This window comes from Neomonachus schauinslandi, chromosome 4, assembly GCF_002201575.2.
Source record: "Neomonachus schauinslandi chromosome 4, ASM220157v2, whole genome shotgun sequence".
NCBI classification, from domain to species: domain Eukaryota; kingdom Metazoa; phylum Chordata; class Mammalia; order Carnivora; family Phocidae; genus Neomonachus; species Neomonachus schauinslandi.
In genome coordinates, this window is record NC_058406.1 from 42289330 (window position 1) to 42313407 (window position 24078).

General features: G+C 44.5%; 1 protein-coding gene across 4 annotated transcripts in view; it reads right to left on the reverse strand.

The window, feature by feature from the left end:
* Nucleotides 1-735: 735 nt before the first annotated feature.
* Nucleotides 736-24078, reverse strand: part of YIPF1 (Yip1 domain family member 1) — a 36693-nt gene continuing 13350 nt past the window's right edge. For 3 of the 4 annotated variants that reach the window (XM_021683922.2, XM_021683923.2, XM_021683921.2), the window contains 5 exons: nucleotides 22445-22561; nucleotides 19150-19316; nucleotides 18621-18803; nucleotides 13496-13591; nucleotides 769-1287 (listed from right to left, as the gene is read on the reverse strand). In XM_021683922.2, the coding sequence (XP_021539597.1) occupies nucleotides 13508-13591; nucleotides 18621-18803; nucleotides 19150-19316; nucleotides 22445-22561 (551 nt within the window). In that variant the 3' untranslated portion in view covers nucleotides 769-1287; nucleotides 13496-13507. Of the gene's footprint in view, nucleotides 1288-13495; nucleotides 13592-18620; nucleotides 18804-19149; nucleotides 19317-22444; nucleotides 22562-24078 lie in introns of all 4 variants that reach the window. The other variant, XM_021683919.1, reaches the window with a different exon arrangement.

A 24078-nucleotide genomic window follows, 5' to 3' on the forward strand; every position in this document is an offset into this window, starting at 1 on the left:
TGTGCACACAAGGACTTGTCCCAGGAGGAGACGGCGGCCTTGGAGAGGCTGAGGCTGGCAACGCCCCAGCAGTGATTTTGTGATTGTAGGATCCCCTGGATCAGACACCTGGTCTGTTCTGTTCACTGCCCCAGCCCCACCACCTAGAATGCTGACCAGCACTTAGTAGGTGCACAACCTATATTTGTTAAGTAAATTAACGGAGGGGAGGATACTCTGCATTTGATGGGAGGTTTGCCAACTTGACCTTAAGCTCACGGTAGCCTGAATTTGTGTGCCTCTTCCTTTTTCGGTGTGATCAGCCTTCTAAGTCCACATGTGTCTTGCTGTCTCAGAAATACACTGGAAATTCCCAGCCTGAAGAGGACAACAGAAACAGCAGGGGATCAGCAATCCTGACCTGGCAGAAGCTCAGCCTCCCAGATGGCACCATTTTGAATAAAAAATATAACAAAGTATCTTTGAGGCATCACTGGTTTCTCCTTTTAATGCACTCTAGCCAGGAGTCAGGCCAAGTCGAAGAGGCACTCAAAGTGCCCTTAAAAAAATTTCTAAAATCTCTGTGTCAAAATAGTTTGTAAGTGAGCATGTTCTTTCAACCCTCTGTTCCATACTTACATGAGGAAAAATTCCGATGTCTATTTTAACCCCCACACCCCAACAGCTACTGCATTAAATAAATCAAGATTCACAGCAGCTTCCAGCCTGCTAAAGATACAACATCAAGGAGGAACTCGAGGTCAAAGTCATGAAATGCAGACAGACATTCTATGAGGTATTTATTTTGCAACAATTAGGTTCGGTTGCCCAGTGTCAAGTCACCACAGACAAATGTTCAGGCTCCCAATGAATCCAAACCAAAGTTCATACAGTTTCGCCAGTTTAGGATGGCAAGCATTTGGAGAGAAGAGGATCACCTCAGAGGAACATCTGTATACAATTCAGAAGAAAGTCATCAGACGTTAGGATGGATCCATTTCACGTATTAAGGGCATCACAGGACAACGAGAGGCAAATGGCAGGCACACCTACCACGTTCCCCTGTATTTTGTTCCAAATCGGTGTACAGTTCCAACAATAACTGACAGGTGAGAAAGAAGAGCTGAAAGACACATGGACTGAACAACATTTAATCATTGTTAAATTAGGTGATTAGACTTCAGCGCAGCACCTTTAGCTGCCAGAGGGTGGTGCCATTCAATCAGTTTTCCTGCTGGCTTGGTCATTCTGCTTTCCTGCAGTAGATGCCATGTCCAGAAGAACCACTCCAAAATACAGAAAAGAGAACTGAAAAACAAAAAGAGTAACTTTTAAGAAAAAGACTCGCCCCCCCCCCCCGCCCATTCAGAAAGGATCTAAACTATAGGACAGGGTATTTATGTTCAGAGGTAGAACTTCAATACCAGACAGCCTTGAGCCCTGATTTAACAACTGCAGGAAGACTTATTATTGGAGGGGAGATGACATTTTAAAAAGTTTTCCTCTAATTCTTTGGAAACCCAGTGATTTTTCTCTGCCAGATCCCAAAGCTATCTTCACACATCCTTCTTTCTCTCTCTTCTTTGTGACAGCTATGTTAGGTGCTAGAGGGGGAATAAAGTAAATATGGAGGGACATAAAAAGATTTGAGAACTGGAGAGCTGTTTGTGGTTGTTGAAACATGAGGTTATGCAGGGGACAATGGCAGGATATGAGGTAGAACAAACAGATTAGGGATCGATCCTGGCAATCCAGGGAGTTTAGATTTTGTCTTTTAGACAATTGGAGGCCAAAAAAAGAAAAAAAAAGAAAGAAAGAAAAGAAAGTTCTTAAGTAGAAGAGTGACACAGTTTTATAATTGTTTGAAAACTGCTTTGGCTACGCATAGGATGGATTGGAAGAAGGAAAAGAAAAGAGAGAGAAACCCATCAAGTTATTATCACAGTCTGAATGTGAGATGATTGGATCCTGAACACCAGGAACATCAGACATCTGTACTAATAAGACAGATCTGAGAAATATTTCAGGGCTAGAATAGACAAGTCGTACTGATAGATAAGATATGGAAGGTAAGAAGGAGGACTCTACACTGATGATGAGGTTTCTAGGGTGACTGGGTAGATTTCTTAATTAATCCAACAAATAGTGATTAAGGACTCATCCAACAGATGTGTTGGGCACTGGGTTCAGTGATGAATAAGGCGCCCATGGTCCCAACTTTCAAGAAAGTTACACAGTCTGGCAGTGGAAACTCCAGGGTAAACAATACATAACAGATTACTTATGTAATTACAAACGTGAGGTACTGTGAGACAGTGTAATACAGAATCTAACCTAGTCTGAAGTCAGAGGCAGTGTGGATGGTAGTGCCATTCACGGAAGCAGGAAAATATAAGGAGGATCTGGTTGTGGGGGAGATGAGTTTAGTTTTGGACATAATGAATTTGAATCATCTGTTGGTATACCTAGTTGGGGATTTGTAATAGATGGGAATTTGGAAAAAGGTGCTAGAGATATAGTTATATCCAGGGCGGGGATTAAGAAATTTCGCAGAGAGGCCATTTCCTAATAAATGGCCTCCAACCTAAGAGAATGTGCCAGGCTTCCTACTACCATGGGGGCAGGATCACAACTAGGAAGGTGGGGCTAAGGCAGGGGTATCTGCCTCAATGTCCCAGCTCTAGAAAAGGGAAACGTTGCCAACAATGTATCTGTGAAAAGTGGCTAGAGAAGCATGAATGCTGTGATTTGCTGGACTGGAAGAACTTGAAGTCCTGCTTGGCCTTCTGGTAAACATTAGCTCGGGCTTCTGAAATGCTAAATAAAGGTAGGGACAAACGAGCCCACAGGGCAGGCACTAAAGATTTTATTTTCATAAACATGCTCTTTTTCTCTCATCTCTCTGTCTGTTCCAAATTAATGTCAAGACTAGAGGAGGGATTCAAGACAGAAAATTTCCCTTGCCCTGCTGCCAACTTTCAGTAGGTAGCCTGTAATTCCCAGGGGAATTCCTGGGGCTTAGGCCACAGGGTAGCAAGTAAGATAATTGCCCTTTATGCCAGACTTGGTCCATAACGCCACCATCAGCCAGAGCTCCCTCGCCTCTTCCCCACCTACGACCCGATTCCTGGCCACTTCGGGCTCCCCACCTCGGTTGGCCCCACTGAGACCCAGGTCTGCCCTGCACCTCCTTTGTGGTGGCAACCCTGCACCCAAGCCTGATTGGGGGTGTTCCAATCCGAAGTTCCCCAAGTTAGGATTCTCTCTTTAATTTAGCAGGGCCTTCTAGTCTGATGCCTGAGATAGAAAATTGGGTGTAAAATCTGGGAGGGTAAGAACCTATCTCCATTGTTCACCCCAGTCACCCAGCCAACGGTAGCCAAGGATAGGCCCTCAATGAATGAACAAGTAAAAAGTGCTCAGGTCACCTGGCAAACTCACCGAGCATATGTGCATGTGACATGTCTATCAACTGTCACTTGTTCAAAATCAAGCTTTCCCCAAAGCCTGCTGGATGCTGCGGGTATACTGGTCAATAAATCTCTACTCTCTAGGAATTCTCAGTCTATGTCACAGTGAATAAGAGATTTGCCCTAACAGAGGAACATACAGAGCTGTAGGAGAGCATAGAGGAGTAAGTAATCTAAACTTCCCCAAAGACAGGCTATCTGAAGTGGGTCCTGAAGAATAAAGAGTGGGCTTCCAAGTAGACAAGCTAGGAAAGGGAATTCCAGAACTTAAAAACCTTAAAAAAAAAAAAAAAAAAAAAAAAAAAAAAAAGCCTTAAAAGGTTTTAAATCAGTGTTTCCAGTAATTAATGGGAGTGCTGTTACTGTTATTATTGGACTGTTGCGAGTGCCCGGATAAAACAATTAAGTACTAATGTGATAGTCCAATTCTATCACTGCTGGTATTGTTGAAAAGTGAGATCCTCAGCAAGTGGGAAAGGAGATACAGATATAAGATAAAAGCAATTTAGAAAAAACTCTGTGGTGCTAAATAAGAATTGAAAGTATGAGTATGGGGCGCCTGGGTGGCTCAGTTGGTTAAGCGACTGCCTTCGGCTCAGGTCATGATCCTGGAGTCCCAGGATCGAGTCCCGCATCGGGCTCCCTGCTTGGCAGGGAGTCTGCTTCTCCCTCTGACCCTCCTCCCTCTCATGCTCTCTGTCTCTCATTCTCTCTCTCTCAAATAAATAAATAAAATCTTTAAAAAAAAAAAAAAAAAAAAAAAAAAAAAAAAAAAGAAAGTATGAGTATGAACTCACAATGTATCTCCTTTAAAAAATGAATCAAGATGGGGCGCCTGGGTGGCTCAGTCGGCTGAGCATCTGCTGAGTGTCTACCTTCGGCTTAGGTCATGGTCCCAGGGTCCTGGGATCAAGCCCCGCGTCGGGCTCCCTACTCAGCGGGCAGTCTGCTTCTCCCTCTCTCCCTCTGCTGCTTCCCCACTCGTGCACTCTCTTGCTATCTCTTTCTCTCTCTCAAATCAATAAATAAAATCATAAAAAAAAACAACAATCAAGCACACAACACATTTCCTGACTCTGAACAGTGAAAAGGCCTGTAAACAACAACCAAGCCAATGGCAATAAGCACCACTAGCACCCAGATTGTGACCTGGTATTACTATCTCCCCACTGAACAGAACCAAGACTCCGAGAAATGACTCAGTCTGGGTCTGAGACAGGAAATGTTCAAAATGAGCCTGGAAAAGCCTGGAAAATTTTGTTGTAACGGATAACAAGACAGTATCAGAGACTCTTAGGGCCGTGCCAACAGGACTCGGGCCAATTTGAAGAGGTTCCCATTAGCCAAAGGGACAACTTGAGTATTGGTAAGCATAATACTTGGGATGGACTGAAACTAACTGGCCATTGCTGTCGAATGCTAATAAACCAACTACTATTTTGAAAATGGGTGAAAAAAAAAAAAGAAAAGAATCATTTATGCTGCTTTTCTATAGAAACTATGTCACTGGAGAGCCAAATAGTAGATAAAGGGAAGTTTTTATGAAAGAAGTATTCTAATTAATAAACAAAGAAGCAAAGATAGAATTGAAATATCACCATTTTGAAAACCCTAATGATTTAACAGATGTAGGCATTGCTTAATTACTTTTAATATCAAAAAGTAAGAGATAATTACACAGCATGAGTTTATGGCTGAAAGCATTTAACACCACATATCAAGTAGTCTTGCCAAAACCAACCAACCAACCAATGCTGAATCTGATCAAACCTTTAGATACAACCACCAGTTTACAGAAAACAAAGGCAGAGCAACATGATAAACAACACCACAGAAATACAATCGGCAAAATCCAGACAGCGAGAAGCTATAGGATAAACAATTCTTAAGCAAATACATGGTAAAGGGAAGGGGGGGAATGGAGTGGGAATCTATCATTTAAAATACATTTAAGAGATACAGCAACAAACTCCAAGATGAAATTCAAACACTGAAGTATATATGATGCCTCAGAGAGATGGTGGAGACATTCCAGACCACAGCGATAAAGTGGATACCACAATAAAGTGAATCAAATGAACTTCTTGGTTTGCCAGGGCATATAAAAGTTATGTTCACACTATACTGTAGTCTACTAAGTGTGCAATAGCATTATGTCTAAAAAATGTACATACTTTTTAAAAAAATATTTTATTTATTTGTCAGAGAGAGAGTGTGAGAGAGCATGAACGGGGGGGAGGGGCAAAAGGAGAAGCAGGCTCCCCACTGAGCAGGGAGCCTGATGTGGGGACTTGATCCCAGTACCCTGGGATCATGACCTGAGACGAAGGCATATGCTTAACCGACTGAGCCACCCAGGCATCCCAAAATGTACATATTTTAATTAAAAAATCGTTATTGCTAAAAAATGTTAAGCATCATCTGAGCTTCCAGTGAGTCATAATCTTTTTACTGGGGAGGTTCCTGCCTTGATGTCGATGGCTGCCGCTGGATCAGGGTGGTGGGTGCTGAAGGCTGGAGTGGCTGCAGCAATTTCTGATAAGGCTGCAATGAGGTTTGCCACATGGATTGATTATTTTCACATACAATTGCTCTGTAGGACGCGGTGCTGTTTGATAGCATTTTACCTACAGCAGAACTTCTTTCAAAATTGGAGTCAGTCCTCTCAGGCCCTGCTGCTGCTTTATCACTAAGTTTCTGTGATATTGCAAATCCTTTGTTGTCTTTCCACCACCTTCATGGCATCTTCACCAGGAGTAGATTCCATCTCAAGAAACCACCTTCTTTGTTCATCTGTAAGAAGCAACTCCACACTCGCTCAAGTTTTACCCTGAGATGGCGGCCACGCAGTGCCCCTGCAGGCTCCACTTCTAGATCTCTTGCTCCTTCCACCCCATCTGCAGTCACTTCCTCCCCTGAAGTCTGGAACCCCTTCTAAGTCGCCCATGACGGTTGGAACCAGCTTCTTCCAAACTCCTGCTCATGTTGCTATCTTGACCTCTTCCCATGAATCACGAATGTTCTTCTAAAATGGCGAATCCTTTCCAGAAGGTTTTCAATTTACTTTGCCCAGAGTCACCAGAAGAATCACTATCTATGGCGCTTACAGCCTTAGGAAATGTGTTTCTTAAATAATACGTCTTGAAAGTCAAAATGACTCCTTGATCCACAGGCTGCAGAACGGATGCTGTGTTAGCAGGCATGAAAACATTTATCTCGTTCATCTCCATCAGAGCTCTTGGGTGACCAGATGTATTGTCAACGAGCAGTAACATTTTGAAAGGAATCTTTTTTTCTGAGCAGGTCTCAACAGGGGTCTTAAAATATTCAGTAAATTATGTTGTAAACAGATGTGTTATCATCCAGGCTTTCTTGTTCCGTTTACAGAGCACAGAAAGTATAGATTTAGCGTAATTCTTGAGAGTCCTGGGGTTTTATGAATGGTAAATGAGCACTGGCTTCAACTTAAAGTCACGAGCTGCATTAGCCCCTCACAAGAGAGTCAGCCTGTCCTTTGAGGCTTTGAAGCCCAGGCACTGACTTCTCCTCTCTAGCTATGGAAGTCTCACATGGCAACTTCTTCCAATAGAAGGCTGTTCCATCTACACTGAAAATCTGTTGTTTAGTGTAGCCACCGTCATGAGCGATCTGAGCCAGAGCTTCCGGATCACCTGCTGCAGCGTCTACACCTGGCTGCTTCACCTTGGTACTTCCACGTTATGAAGGCGGCTTCTTTCCCTAAACCTCATGAACCCACCTCTGCTGCTTCCAACTTTCCTTCTGCAGCCTCCTCACCTCTCTCAGCCTTCACAGAGTAGAGGAGAGCGAGGACCTTGCTCTGGGTCAGGCTTTGGCTGAAGAGGATGTGGTGGCTGGTTTGCTCTTCTATCCAGACCACTCACACTTTCTCCACCTCAGCAGTAAGGCTGGCTGACTTTCTTATCATTCGTGTGTTCACTGGAGTAGCACTTTCAATTTCCTCCAAGAACTCCTCCTTTGCTTTCACAACTTGGTTGTTTGGTGCAAGAGGCCTAGCTTTCAGTCCGTCTTGGCTTTTGACATGCCCTCCTCACTAAGCTTAGTCATTTCTAGCTTTTGGTTTAAAGTGACAGATGCATGACTCTTTTTATTTGAACACTCAGAGGTCATTGTTGGGCTATTAATTGGCCTAATTTCAATATTATGATGTTTTTAATAGGGAAGCCCAAGGAGAGGGAGAGAGATAGGGGAATGGTCAGTCAGTGGAGCGATAAGAACACATATAACATTTATTGATTAAGTTTACCATCTCATATGGGTGCAAATTGCAGTGCCCCAAAATAATTACAATAGTAACACCAAAGATCAGTGATCACAGATCACCATAACAAACATAATAACAATGAAAAAGGTTAAAATATTGCAAGAATTACCAAAATGTGACACAGAGACACAAAGTGAGCAAGTGCTTTTGAGAAAATGGTGCTGATAGACTTGGCTCAACAAAGGGCTACCACAGACCTTCAATTTGTAAAAAACACAGTATCTGTGAAGCGCAGTAAGCAAAGCTCAATAAAACGAGGTATGCCTGTATTAAGGAGATATATTGTTTTTTAGATGTGACTATGGTATTACGGTTATGTTTTTAAAAGTGTCTTTTATAGATCCAGAATTTAAATATTTATGGATCAAATAACAGGATGTCTTAGATGTGCTTCAAAATAATATGGGGGAATAGATGGGGGTATGGATGAAATAAAGTTGGCCATGAGTTGACAACTGTGCAAAGTAAGCAATGGGTACATGGAGACTCTTTATACTATTCACTCTACTTTTGCCTATGTGTAAAAACTTTGCACTAAATAAGTTTAAGGAAGAATAAAAAGTTACTGTGTTGGGTGCCTGGGTGGCTTAGTCGGTTAAGCATCTGCCTTCGGGTCAGGTCATGATCCCAGGGTCCTGGGATCGAGTCCTGCATCAGGCTCTGTGCTCAGCGGGGAGTCGGCTTCTCCCTCTGCCCCTCGTGCTCCCCCTGCTTGTGCTTTCTCTCTCTCAAATAAATAAATAAAATCTTTAAAAAAAAAAAGTTACTGAGCTGACCCACTCTCCAACCCAGGTTCTCCCAATTGACTTCAAAGACAGAGAACCAAGAAGAAAATTGACAGAACTAAAACTGGATGCTCTGGGCAGGGACATCTCAGACATGGTGTGGACAAGAAGAAGGAGCTGGTGGAAAACAGCATTAGCCATGGTGGAAAGTCATAGTCTGGATGCTTTGTTAAAGAGGATTACAGCATTGAGTTAAAACTGATTTCAGAATAAAAGAATTGATGTGTATAAACATAGTAAAAAGGGTTTGTAGCTTTGGCTTATAAAGTGAACACTCTTAACATGAGTGAGTGAAAGGATAATTGCACATAAACCCTGTGTACCAAATCAGGAGGGTTTTTTAATTACAAAGGAATCTCCTAAAGCCCTTTGCTCATCTCTTATTAAAGCCCTATCACACTGCAATATAATTACCTGCTGGCCACCCTCCTCCAGACAGACCCACTTGTCACCGCCCCTGGGAGGGCAGCCCCAATATGAATGCCGTCTTTCAGATACTCCATCCCACAAGCCAGAGTAAGACTCCCAAGATACAGTTTCCAGGCTTCCCCAGGGTCTTGGCTCAGAGAAGAAATGGCATTGGCCCTCAGGTGGTAAGTTAATTTTAAAAAAGGAAGGAAAGGACGGAAGAAGCAAGCCAGATATTCTCTATAATATCTTAATGATTTATATAGGGGTAGTCCCCGAAAACAAGTCATTGGAGGCTCCTCTATGATCCTGAGTTTCCAGGGAGAGAAGGGGTGAATGTTCTCCCAGTAATCCATGGCAGGCTAAGCCCTCCAATGTGCAGATTTACATGAGGAAGGTTATCTGTGAGATTAGAAGCCATTCTTTTTCAGTGAAAGCTGGGAGTCTAGAGATTACAGGAGAAGGCACAGGCAGCTCATAAATCCGCAGAGCCTGGGGCTCTGGACAGCCCTCTCATTGGCAAAGCGATTGATGCTTCTGCCAGGGAAGCTCCAAAGAAACTCTTCATCACTATCTCATTTGGAGACTTGACACCCAAATGGACACACTGATGCCCAAGTTTATAGATCTGAGCAAAGCCCAAAGGTGTCAAATCTATATAAATCAGGGTGGGAGGTCTGCAAAGGCCCTGAGGACCAGGCTTTTCTCAAACACCAGCTTCTGACTCTCTGAAGGTTTGGAGCACCTGGGACATTGGCCTGGAGCTTTCATAACAAAATGTAAGGAAAGAACTCGAGTCCTAACACAGGAGCAGGCTGAAAGAGCCCCTCACCAGGTCGATGTCAGGTATTCTCAGCCCAGAGAGACCCAAGCAACTGTTGCCATTGTGGGCTCTACCTCTGTCCTCCAGCTGGGCTCAGATTTTCTTGTTCTCAGGGATGTGAGCCCACATCACATCCCTGTGTCCCAAATGAACAACCTATGACTTCTACCTTCCCAAATGCCATGGGAAGCTGACTACTCTCTTCAGAAAAACAGGTAATTGATTGCTTCTGCTCAACCTTCAGGGCCCAGCTCAAACAAGACCCCTTCTATGAAGCCTTCCCTCAAGCCAAATGAGTCACTGCTTCTGTGCTCCCACCATGCTCATCAATTCACAATTTGGGTAGGGCACTTCTCTAAAAACACAGTCTGTTTATTCTGTTTAGCTGTTTTACCCATGGACCAAGGCTCCCTGAGGCAGACTGTATTTGATTTTCTAGGTCCCCAATGCCTGACCCATGGGGGCCACAGAACAGCCTCAAGTAAACACTGAGTGAGAGAGTAAATAAGGGCTCTGTGAGCCAAGACACCTCTGATAAAAGCCCACAGCACCCTCTTGCCTTAATCTTACAAAGGGTCACCTCCAACTACCCAACATTAACTGAGCACTCGCTCTGTCTGTGCCAGGCAGGCATTAGGCCAAGCACTGGGGAGTTCAAGTCCAATCAGACTCAATCCCTTTCCCATGGACCTCAATCTCAGGAAGAGACCCACCTTGCCCCAGGGCCTTCTCTACTAACAGTCAGTGAAATCCATCTGCAAGAGGAGCTTCACAAGTGTGTAGACAATCAAACCATAAGGGAAACAAGCTACCACAAGCTCATTCTAAGGTACTGGGTTGTAAAAACAACCCACTGAGGTAATGGAAGAAAAATTTTAGAACTTCTATTAATATTTATTTTTCATCAAAAATTAAAAAATTAAATTTTAATAGTTACTATATGGACTGACAACAGAATATGTAAACAAACATACACATATTACTAGGGTATGTGCTTGTGGCAGACAGACTGCAAAATGGCCTCCACACAATGTATATGTCTATCAAATCATCACAATGTATACTTTAAGTATCTTACAATTTTCTTTGTTAAGGAAACCTTAATCAAGCTGAAAAATAAAATAAAATAAAAATGCCCTCCAATGATCCCTGCCTCCACGTATTCATGCCTTTGAGTAATGCCCTCCCCCTGAGTGTGGGTAAGACTTACAACTTGCGTCTAGTCAAAAGAATACGGGAGAGCTGATAGGTATCATTTCCACGGTTACTTTATGTCACTTATATTCTGTCTTCCTAATAGACTGTCTGTTATCTCCATTTACGGCTTTGATGAAGTCAGCCATCCTATGTGGCAAGGAACTGGGGACAGCCTCCAGCTGACAATTAGCAAGGAGCGCCCTCAGTCTAACAGACCACAAGGAAGTGAATCCTGCCAACACCTGGTGAGCTTGGAGGAAGATCCTTCCAGTCCAGCTTTCAGATGAGACCCCAGCCCTGGCCAACACTTTGAGTGCAGCCTTGTACGAGAACCTGAAGGAGAGAACCCAGCTAAGCTATGCCCAGACTCCGGATCCACAGAAACTGAACTAGTAAATGGGTATTGTTTAAGGTGTTAGGTCTGAGGTAATATTGTTAGGCAGCAATAGATAATTAATACAGCCCTCAAATTCCTGAGAGATTACACAATCAAATAAGTATGGATTCTCTGAACTGAAGCATCTATAGAACAGCAAAGGAGGGCTCCACAAAAGAGGCCAAAGGCCAGCAGTGGGAGCCTGCAAATTTTAGCAGTAAAAAGAACATCAGCCTTAAAAGTGGTAAAGTGGAAAAACCTCAAGAAACAGCTCCAGAATACCTGGGTTTGAGTCCCAGCTCTGCCTCTTAAGAGGTAGGTGATCTTAGTCAACTCAAACTTCCTAAGTCCAGCTTCCTTACTATACAATGGGGTCAACAAGGCTGCTAACAGTGGACAAAGAGAGAGTGATCTAGATAGTATTTTGTAGAACAGAATGTGATATACACATGTTAGTTTGTCACAAAACTCTGGGATGGCCTTGGACAAGGCACTGTTCTCTCTTGGCCTCAGCTTCCTTATGGTAAAAGGGGAAGGGAAGCCCATCCTGTCTCCAAGGGCTCTGACCTTTGATTCTAACATCATCACATCCCCACGTGAAAGGAGGAAGAGGAGAAGGTGGGCTGGGGCATTTACAATAGTTCCCTAGGCATTCCATTGGCCAGAGCAACTGTCTCACCAACAAGACCACCAGAGGTGTCTTTGACCAACCACATCTTGTCAACCTGCAAGGCCTGCAACCCAAATTCCTCAACTAAGAGGGAAAATCTATTTGGTTTTACAAAAAGGAAATAAAGGGTCAAGGTAAAGTCAGTGAGAACCACCAAATTTCAACAAAAATACAGACCCACTCTCAGAGGAGCAGTAGCTTGATTCTGTCACTGAGCACCTTAACTATGAGCCAGGAGCTTTTATAGACATGATCTCTAATCTTCACTACAGTCTTATTGTACGGGTTGTATCATTCTTCTTTCATAGTTATGTTGGCTGAGGCTCAGAGACAGTAAGTTCCTTGCCCCAGGAGCACTGCTAGTACGTGGTGGCACCAGGATTTCATTTTAGCTCCATTTGACTCTAAAGGCCCTGGTCTTTGCACCACACCCTGTTGCTCTGGGAGAGAAGGTCACCCTGTGATTACAAAACAGACTGAAGGTTCTCAGCCCACAGGGAGATCATGTGCAGAGATCATGGCTTCATTCATTCACTTCACCAACATTTACTGAGCACCCCCTATACACCAGGTCTTGTGGTGAGCAATGAAGATGCAGGGTAATACCCATTTCCTGTTCTCATGTTGCTGAGTCGAACTGGAGAGGCATACCAGTCCATGGAGGACAAATGAATCAATGAATGAACAAATGAATATGCAGATGGACACACAAACAGTGAAGAATTAGTGTTTCCAGCACCATTAACAGTGATATATATTACAAGGTATAATGGGATCATGAGGTAAATGATGACTGTTGGAAGAGAGGGACCATTTCAGACATCTGGAACAGCAAGTGCAAAGGCATACGTGTTCTGGCAATGGCAAGAAGTTCAGCATGGCGGCAGCCTTGGTACACTGAGGATCTGGAACAGGGAGGCAAGGAATGAGCCATGGAGGAATTGGCTCTTCTTCCTGTACACTAACCTACTGAGCTAACCACTGAAGTAGAATCATCTGAGAGGCCAGAGAGCAAACCAGGCATGAGAATTTGTAGGCTTTGGAGAACCCTATGAGTAATTCAAGAGAAGTCACACTCAGGGTCTGAGGCCAGGTTGAGAAGTCACAGGGAAACTAGAAAAACCACCAGGACTGTAACCAAATAGAATAAACCCATACTGTGCTCCCGGGAAGGGGACAGAGAGCAGAGGAGAGGGGATGTGGAGCCAAAAGGCAGGAAGGAGCTCCTCTAATGAAGAAGCTAAGAGCTCACCTCTCCCAAATCTATCAAGCCAGGACCATGTGGATTTCACAGCTGAGGCCTTGGGCTGGAGGGCCGTATAGATACAGACATGCTCGTGCACAAATGCCTTAGTGAATCACACGGGAAGACAAAAGGGTCTGGCCCTCTTGGTTCTTGATGCTAGCAGTTTGAGAAGTGATGCACTTGCCCATTTTTTACTGCACCAAACCACAAAAAACGTCATAAAAATATAATCTCTTACTTTCCTCTTTAGCTACTTGGCTGTTGCAACTGTTTGGTTTGGAGCAACTGTAGTTGTTGGGAGGTGGTCCATCTCTGGCGCATCAAAAAAGTATGCCTGCAGGAAGAGGAAACCCATGAGGGGAGTTAAAACACAATGGTCTGCTCGAGTGTTCTAGACTCCAAGTTAATACGATTTCTGGGCTCCCCGGGGCCCCTACGTTTCCCTCTGCCACGCCTGTCAACCCACTGAACTACAACCGACTCTGTTTCTGTCCATCTCACTTACTCTACTATGAGTAACTTTTTAAAATGTAGCCACCGTTTACTGGCCACTTCCTCCATAGGACTTAATCTGCATAAGAACCCCGTAAGGCTGCTATTATTATCCTCATTTGACAAATGAGAAACGGAGGCTCAGAGAGGCTGTCATTCCATCTGGTGCACATGGCTAGCGAATGGGAGAGATGGGTCTTTCTGACTCCAAGGCTCAGGCTCTTCATTGCCACATCATCCAGTCTCTCCTCCAGGGCAAAGACTGTGTCCTTCCTGTTCCTGTGCCACCAGCCTCTCACTCAGGGTCTGGCCCACGATGTAAACAATCCATATAAAGAAACTGAGCTACAACAGATTGCTGCTAAACTAGCTGGCTCTTGGTAAGGACCTTTACAAGAAAGTGCCAGGCAGGCCTGACCTCATAATTCTCCAGCTTGGAAAAGAAAGGTCTGATAAGTGATTCCAGTCACCATCTACAATTTCACTGTCAAAAATCAGGAGGAGGTAGGGGCGCCTGGGTGGCTCAGTCGATTAAGCGTCTGCCTTCGGCTCAGGTCATGATCCCAAGGTCCTGGGATCGAGCCCCATGTTGGGCTTCCTGCTCAGCGGGAGCCTGCTTCTCCCTCTCCTCCCCGCTTGTGCTCTCTCTCACTATCTCTGTCACTATCTGTCTCTCTGTCAAATAAATAAATAAAATCTTAAAAAGAAAAAAAAATCAGGAAGAGGTAGAAGAGGGAGAAAAAATAAAGAGGATCTTCCGACCTGTCTCAAAGTCTGAGAATCCGACTTTAGCCCAGGAAAATACCTGGGTTGTTCAAAGTAAGGGGAATACCTTAATAAGTCAGGGGTCACTGCACACTTGTGACTCTCCCTTGGAGTCATGGCATGAGGAAGGTAAAAGGACAAAAAGCCAAATCAAGAACCATTTCACCAGCTTTACTCTCTATCAGCCAGAAGGGGGCACCAAGACGACACACTGGAGCTTTCCCCAACACTCCTATTCTGTGTGAACTCTTCAACAATCCATTTCCAAGTTTCTAGCTGCGGAGCCCCCTTAGCTTGTCACATTCCCAGAGCAATCTTATTAACTCTAAAAGCCTTCTTCCCAGGGCCCGTTCTGGCACCTGCTTTCTGAGGTGGGGAAAGAATCGTTCCTAACTTAAGGGGGTGGGGGACAGGGGCCATGCTGCTAGTGTTGGGCCCCTCCAGCTATCTCGATGCTGTGTGCACAGAGCCACAAAGCGCCCCCCCATGGTGCAGGAGCCGTGCCTTTCTTCCAGGCTCCTGGAGGAGGCCCTCATCAGATGGAATGAGCCAAGAGGCCAGGGTCTAAACTTGTCTTTGCTAGTAACTCACACTGTAACTTTGGACAAGTCACTCCACCCCTCTGAGCCTGTTTTCTAATGTGTAGAACAAAGGGATTAGAAAAAATTGCCTCTAAGGGCAACTATAATTCTATGACTCGTTAGTTCATTAATGCCACAAATACTTAGTAACAACCACAGTTACCATTTGGGGAGTGCCTACTGTGCACCAGGCACATACTAGATCATTAATAATAGGCAATGTTATCCCCATTTTATTTTTAAAGATTTTTTATTTATTTATTTGAGAGAGAGAATGAGATAGAGAGCATGAGAGGAGGGAGGTTCAGAGAGAGAAGCAGACTCCCCGCCGAGCAGGGAGCCCGATGCGGGACTCGATCCCGGGACTCCAGGATCATGACCTGAGCCGAAGGCAGTCGCTCAACCAACTGAGCCACCCAGGCACCCAATGTTATCCCCATTTTAAAGATGAGCAAGTGGAGGCTCAAAGAGATGGAGATTTTCCCAAGGCTACACAACCCTGTGTCTGAGCTAGGGTTTCAATCCCGCTGTGTCCGGCTCCAAAGTCTATGTTCTTCTCTTCTGTGGAGCGGCCTGCTATTTGGCACCTAGCCTACGCCCCGTCTAGATATAGGCACCGTGGAGGCGTCAGGATGAACCATCAGGTTTTCTAGAAGTCAGGCCAGGAGTGTCACCTGGCAGAGAGCGAGGGCACGGGACGGTCAACTATCAGCAGTAACCCCCGCAAACACAGGCTTGTACATCTACCCGCCAGCCAAGGACGCACCCTTCCGGGCTTCCTTCGTCATCCCCGCCAGGAGTGTCCCGCTACCAACAGCGCACAGCCGTGAGCACCGAGGGGCCCTCGGCAGGTAGAGTGCTGGCATACGCTTCAGAACATTGAGGCAAAAATGGCAATCTGTGCTCCCCAGGGCAGAGTGGGAAGCCACACTGTCTGGGTCAGCCAGTGCCCCTCCGCTGCCAAGTCTTCTCCCTGCCCTTCCAATAAGAATAATGTCTTGCATGTGTTCGGCTTGTGTTGTTCACGTTGCACATTCAATCCTTGCAAAAGTAAAGATGCTCCTGCAGCTCCTTTTTCTAAGTGAGGAGGTGGGGTCCAGAGAGGGGAAATATCCAAAGCAGGGGTGAGGGAGCTGGGACCAGACCCCGTCTCCTCATCTCTGCTTCAGCCTCTTGCACTGCACATCTCCAGAAGATGACAGAGGAGGCCAGCTCTGGGGTGGAGAACAAAACCCCAGGCACAGAGGGCCCCGGGCTAAACACCTGATCATGGAATAGTTCCCCTCTTCGAGGAGGAGAAAACTGTGCCTCCCCTCCAAGAAAGGGGTCCTACACCTGCAATTCCCTCCCTGCTCCATCATCCAATGCGCCTGGCTCCCCGGAGCCCCCTGGAAGTGGACCAGGCAAGGCCTTCTCTCCTGCCTCCTTGTCTCCTCCAACTTCCCAACCAGGTGTATGATGGGAAAGATGTTCTGGAGAGAGGCGGGAAGATGCCAGCAAGAGGCACACACGAAACGGCCCTGGCAGCTTCAGATGACACAGGGCTCTTCTAGTAACTTCTTTACATCTGAAGAACCCTTCACAGTATATGAAGGGCTCTCACAGCCATCTCACTGAGCCTCACAAAAGCCCACAAAATTTGAATCTCCGTGACAGAGGAGAAAGCCAAGTTTCTGAGAGAGGGTGCTCGCCTAGGCTCGCAGTGCTAAGCCCAGTGCAGTACTCTTTCTGCTTCCCTCTAATTGCTCTCTTCCAGCAAGTTCCTGAGCAGCAAGATGGGCAGGTAAGTCCCAATGTCAGTGTCATTTATCCCAAAAGGGAGGAACAGGCATAGGAGGTAAAAGAGCCTGCCATGCGCACCAAATGAAATAGGTTCTTAATAATACTCTTACCACCACCACCCCCTCCTCCTCCTCCCTGCTCCAAAGTCTGATTGCCATGCTCCTCTCGATCCTTTACACAACTGAACAAGGCAGCACTTCTTCCTGCTTCCTTTTCTCCATCAATGCCTCAACTAAGTATATAGGGAAGAAAATTCAAGGGAGACATGGGGACACACCAGTGAGAGGGCTACAGTGAGACAGGATGTTCTTCCTCAGCAGACAGAAGGGTCAAGGAGGGTCGCAGCAGCATTACAAGGGATCAGCCCAGGGGCTCCAAGTGCCAGAAATTAATGGTGTCACTCTGCCATCAAACCAACAGTCCTCTAGAGGTCTCAAGAATTTAAAGCTCAGACACGTGGAAAGTATATGTAAACCAGCTCTGTGCCTGGCACTTTTTATGAGACTCGTTCAATGATCAAGTATTGGGATCTTATGCATGACCCAGGCTGTCTAGACAAAAATATTATAGATCAAATGGTGCCAAAGAAATACTTACTCCCACAACTGTAAAACCTGACCAAGAGTCTGGACACGGGTGAGATGGATGGATATCTTCCCGTGGGTACGTCCTTTCCTTCATCAGTGACCTTAACATTCCTCAACTTGGAGTTCTTTAAAAACCTGTGTCAGGCCTTGTTAAGGCCATGGACCGAAATATTTGTGTACAATGTGCACAGATAGAAAATCATATCTCCTTAGGGTCAAGGGAAAGGGACCTAATTTATGGGTATTTGTGGGACAAGTTCTACGTTAAATATTTTATATGTACTGTTTTATTTTATTCTCAGAACAACCCTATGTGGCAGGAAATACTATGCCCATGTTACAGATTCAGACGTTCAGATTCAGAGAAGTTAGGTACCATGGCCAAGCTCATACAGCCAGTGAGTAAAAGAGCCGGTGTCCGATCTGGGCCTTTCTGACTCAAAAGCACATGCTCTCCCTAAAAAGACACCCAAATACATGAACTCAAAAACTCTTTTAAACGTTACTCACCTTAAAAATATCTCCCCTTTCCTAATTTGACTTCATCCTCATGCTTTCCACCTATGAAACTATAAATTTCAAAACTCTTTCTAGGTATGCGCAGAAAACCAGCAAAGACATCCAAAGGCAGAACTCCCCCACCAAGCCCCGCACCCCAACCTATTATAGACACTCATCCAGCTCCACTTCCTCTGGCCACACTCTGAATCGTAACCAAATTTCAGAAATTTGGTAAAGCCAGAGATTACCATCAAATTCTCATAAATTTACCATTTCTCATTTAGGACAGTCTATTTAAAACAATATTCATTTTATGCAGCCAGTTTTAAAGGAATTATTGTGAATAACAGCTTGGGGTCTTTCAGCATTTGTATGTAAAGCACACAGGAAGGGGCGCCTGGGTGGCTCAGTTGGTTAAATGTCTGCCTTCGGCTCAGGTCATGGTCCCGGGGTCCCGGGGTCCCAGGATTGAGCCCCGCATCGGGCTCCCTGCTCAGCGGGGAGCCTGCTTCTCCCTCTCCCACTCCCCCTGCTTGTGTTCCCTCTCTCGCTGTGTCTCTCTCTGCCAAGTAAATAAATAAAATCTTTTAAAAATATAAATAAATAAAAAAATAAAAATAAAGCACACAGGAAGATGACAGGAATGAGACCATACCAAGCAGCCCACAGAAAGCAGCGTGTGAAGCAACACAATCGTGCCAATTGTGGCCAACGCGATGCGCCTGTTATCCTCACGAACAGCTGGCCAAAATGTCATTGCCAAGACAGAGCCTGAGATCCCCAGCGCAATCATGACTAGAATCCAACGGACAGCCTTCTGGGGGATAATCCACAGTACCTGAGAGAAAAGGAGGGAGAGGAGGGCTTTATTGGAGGCATCTGGTCACTCCAGGCACCTGTGCTTACAAAGTCCCCTGAGCCCATCGGCAGCTGGGCACCCCCTGCCACCGTGGCGTCTCAGTCTCAGCCGGAGAAACACCCCAGCACGCAGACTGAGGTGAATGCTTTCAGAACGAAGGGCTGGAGGTCCAGCAAAGGCACTTGGCTCCCTATCCCCCTTCCTGGTGAACTTCTAAATTCAAAGGGTATTTTTCAGGTGCCCATCAGTGTTGGGCTAGAAATGATGACGCCGGCTGAATTTCTGAGAAGCCCAGGGCGTCACTCAGAATAAGTGTGGTACTTACTGCTGTGGGGATATAAATGAAGAGCGAATATCCATAGACACACACGATCTCCAAAAACGAATAGGAAACGATGTTCATAACTTTGCTGTTTCTCCACATGAGGAAACCCCAGAGTGCGAGAGGAACCAGCCAGGCATAGGCATAGATGATGGTGGCCGCTATGGACACTGAGGATGAATAGACAAAGGTGGTAGTCCGAATTACCATCAGCGCACTTCTCATACCTTCCTGGACTTATTTCCTAGCACGTCCACCTGCTTCACTGGATCATGGGATCGTGTCTTACTACGCCTGGCACAGTACCTGCCCCAGAGTAGGCACCCAATCACGGTCCTGAATTGACGAATCTTCAGCACTGTCTTTGTGGTGATGACCAGTGGTCTCTCCTATGGCTTTTATAATTTGTTTAGTAACTAACAACTCATAGTATTTTTTTTTTTTTTTTAAAGATTTTATTTATTTATTTGACAGCGAGAGACACAGAGAGAGAGACACAAGCAGGGGGAGTGGGAGAGGGAGAAGCAGGCTTCCTGCCGAGCAGGGAGCCCGATGTGGGGCTCGATCCCAGGACCCTGTGATCATGACCTGAGCCGTAGGCAGACGCTTAACGACTGAGCCACCCAGGCGCCCCAACAACTCATAGTATTAAACAACTGCATTATGCAACTGAAAGACTTCAGAGGGCCTCACTACAGGTGTTTAAACATACCAAGCATTTCGATCAAGCGAAAGCCAACTCTCCCCCTAGAAGAACACACCCTCTTTCCTCGGCTAACAAGAGCTGAGGCTGATTTCTTGAGCAAATTTTTATTAAAAATGCCCTGGGTACAGATTTACTGGCTGTGCATGCTATTTAGAGGGCCTTCTATCCCTGAAGTAGGGAGTTTCAGTTCATCGATGAATTGGTCGAAATGTTCCTCACATTCGCTTTCTTCACTAAGTAATTCTGCGCCTGTGCTGGAAATGCTGCGTAGCGGTTCCTCAGAACAGCAACGTTCAGCATTTTACTGTCCCTTCCTCCTCTTCCAGGAGCACCAGGCTCCAGAGGCCTCGTTTGCCCTCTTCTGGAGTGGACAACCAGTAAGTGTGGCTAAGCCCGTGGCACCAGCCTTTCCCATAGCAAAATCAGTGAGTGATGCACTTAACGCTCTTGGCAAGCACAACGGCACCCCAGGCAATGTAGTCAGACCCCACATGTGGACTCCATGGACTCTAATCCTAACTCTGCCACTTGTAGCTAAGTAACCCTGAGTAGTGAATTACTTAACTTCCCTGCCTTAGTTTCCTCATCTGTAAAATGGGAATAAACATAGTATACTACCTTATAAGATTATTAAAATTAAATGAATTAAAACAAATAGAACACTGATTGATAAATAATAAATGCTCAATCAAGAAGTAGCCTTTTCTATTATTAACTGATATGTAAATACATTATTTCACATAATCTACATCTTCATTTTAGAGATGAGGAAACAGGATCAGAGAAGCTAAGTGGTTTGGTCAAGGTCAAATAACAAGTGGTGGAAGCAGGATCTGACTTTGTGGATGTATAATCTTTACATAAAATGGAAAAATGTTTAGGGGCGCCTGGGTGGCTCAGTCGGTTGGGCATCCGACTCTTGGTTTTGGCTCAGGTCGTGATCTCGTGGGTCATGGGATTGAGCCCCATGTTGGGCTCTGCGCTCAGCAGAGAGTCCGCTTGAAAATTCTCTCCCTCTGCCCCTCCCCCCCCACTCTCTCTCTCATAAATGAATCTTTTAAAAAATGGAAAAATGTTTATTGACAGAGTCAACGACTATCTTACTGGTACATTCATATCATGACTCCCTTATACTGCCCAGCCAAGAAGGATAAGAAAAGATAAAAACCCTCCTGAGCTTCCAGACCCTCAGGCAGGGTCATTCCCTCTTCTGTCAATACACCTATACATACCTCTGATACAGGAATTAATACAACCCACTTACCACAATATTCCTTTACCTGTCTTTCTTAACCATTGAACAACTTGAAGGCAGGGTCTATATCTCATGAATAACATTTATTGAGTTAAACTCAAACCAGAGTCATTTGACAAATGGGGCTGTAACTGAATCCATGTAAATGGGCCTGGAAGGTAAAAGGGAGGATACTTGGAGACACACACACACACACACACACACAGAGGTAATTGCATATCTCCCTATACACACATATACGTGTTTGTGTAGGAATTCTTTTTTGTATAAGGCATTATTCCAATCTCTTTACACACATCAACTCTATTCTCACAAGAGCCCAATAATATAGGTATTATTATTCCCATTTCACTGATAAGGAATCTGAGGCCTAGAGATGAACTAATTTGCCCGACACATAGAAGCTAATGAGTGATGGAACTGGAACTTGAAGCCAGTGACCTGGTTCTGGAGACTGTGCTCTTAGAGGGTCTATCTACAGCCTCTAAACAGGACAGCAAGCAGGCAGCGGGGCGGGGGGAGGGGGTGGGGGAGAGGAGGGAAGGAGGGAAGGAGAGAATGGAGGAAGTGGCGCACTTCAATGTCAATCTCCTACAAAGCCAAACTTCCTCATTGGGGGGGTGGCTGTCATCTGTAAGTCCCTAAAAAGTTGTCTGTTGCTTTATTTGTATAATTATCCAATACTGCCACAAGAAAGGAAGTTTTAAAACAATGTCATCCACAAGCCCATCCCTAGGACAAACTCCTTTCTACATTCTCCCTTCGAGACCCTGACCATTTGCAGACTTCTCTGTACCAAGTTGCCAACAGCATAGGCATAATTTTGGATTATCAGTTTTCCACATTGTTCTAAGTGCTTCATAATTAGTGGCTCCAACCCAGCTAGTTGAGTCACCACGGCTTAAATAACAATGCCCCTATTGTTTCCAACATCTGGATAATACAAATAATGCTACAATGGAGACTTTCATGCACACTGCTCTTTACTTACTTTGCACATTTTTCTTTGGATAAATTCCAATTGCTATTTGGCCTTGCCTTCCAGCTTTCCAAAAGACATGTGGATTCACAATATTGTGCATGTACTCAAGGCCACTGAATGGTATACTTTAAGAGAGTTAAAATGGTAAATTTTATGGTATGTGTATTTTACCACAATAGAAGATTATGTAGATTTATATAGATGGGTGGTAACTCTGAGATGATAAGTATGTTTGAATCCTTAAATACAAAAAGCCAGGGCTGCAGCACATAGAGACAGGGGCCCAACGGCGCAGTAAAAGGAACTCATGGTTACAAACTGAAAGCATTCCAAATGAGTCAAGCTATTCACCAACCTTTTCGGAATTCGGGTACATAATGGTATGTCTTCTCTCCCAGATGGATTAAGAAGTTGGAAAGATTCCCACTAATTGCTATGGCAAAGACTAGCGTGGCGCATATCCAAAAGGGGCCTGCAAAGAAAACCAGAAAATTCAGTCAAGAAAATGAAGCACTGGCTTCTGGACACTTACAGAGTAATTTCTCTCCCTCACCCTATTCATGTAAGCAAGGGAAAATGAATTTTAGATGCAATCAATACTCATTTAATGGGAATTTTCTTTTTTAAAAGGTCAAACACACAACTCAGCAATTAGGTGCATTGAAGATAGGGGAGACTGAATGAAAAGGCCAAAACACCTTCCACAATTAGGTGAATAAAGACACTAATTTGTTTATAGCTTCTTTAATTAGAGGATCGTCCAAAAAATCATGGACATTTTGTTAAATCTTTTCCATCAGGATACAGGAAGCAAAGGTTACTTCCTTTATCTAAGTGCCAAATGTTAATTAATGCCCAGAGAAAAATGAATCAGGCAGGTCCTTCTGCAGTCTAAATGGAAGAGTAGGGCGAGCAGAACACTTTAGGAAGAGTTAATTTAATCTACCAGTTCATCATGGGTGTGTGTATACATGTAATGTGTGTTTAAGGCTTTGTTTTTCTAATGAAAAAGTAATACATGCACATAGTTCAGTGTTCAAAAGGTACAAAAGGGAATCCAGAGAAAAATAAACTTCCCTCTCTCTTTGTTCCCTAGCTCTATGCATTTCTCCTCCCCAGAGCTTGCCACCATAACCTGTTTGTGGCGAATCTTGCCAGAGATTTCTATATACCTATAAACAAATGCATATTTGGTGTGTATATAGATGATAACATACATATATATATATCTATATATATCTTGCTCTGTACTTGACTATTTTCACTTTAATATATCCTAGAGATTCTACCATAGCTATTCATAAAAATCAGCTCATTCTTTTTTTAATGGTTATCAAATATCCCACTGAGTGAATGAGTATACCGTGCTTTGCAAATCCCTTTCACTATTTCACTTGATTTCATGAATGCCACCCTTGTTTCTCCCTACCTAGAAAAAGTACTATGTAGAACCAATAGAATTTTTAAAATGAGAGATTTCTAATAAATCTTAGGAAATTAATTTTTCAATTTCACCAATGTTTTGCAACACTTTTGGGAATAACTACAGGCACCTTGACATATCACAAAATTCAGAAAATTACTGCGTTGCGGGAGATGCCTGGCAGAAATGGGTTAGCGCTTCTCCAAGCCAGGCTGGTTCCCGAAGGCGGGAGCACAAGCAATGGACTGGGATGCTGCCAGGAGTCACCAATAGTGCTTTCCACAAATTACTGCTGAATCACTAGCCTGCAGGCTCTCTGCTACCGGACTAAATCTTGTTCACTGTATTATTCTGAGTCCCGACCATACAAAAGATGCAACAAGCAAACAAGACCACAACACCTCCTACAATTTAACAATCAAAAAATCCCCCAAAGCTCTGTTGAACAAATGAACAAAACTGACCCTGTGTTGTCAATGGGCTGAGACCATCCAAGCATATGACCACCAGTGGCCAAAGTATTATAGTTCCTATAACTAGAAAGCAGAGAACATCATATCCTATTG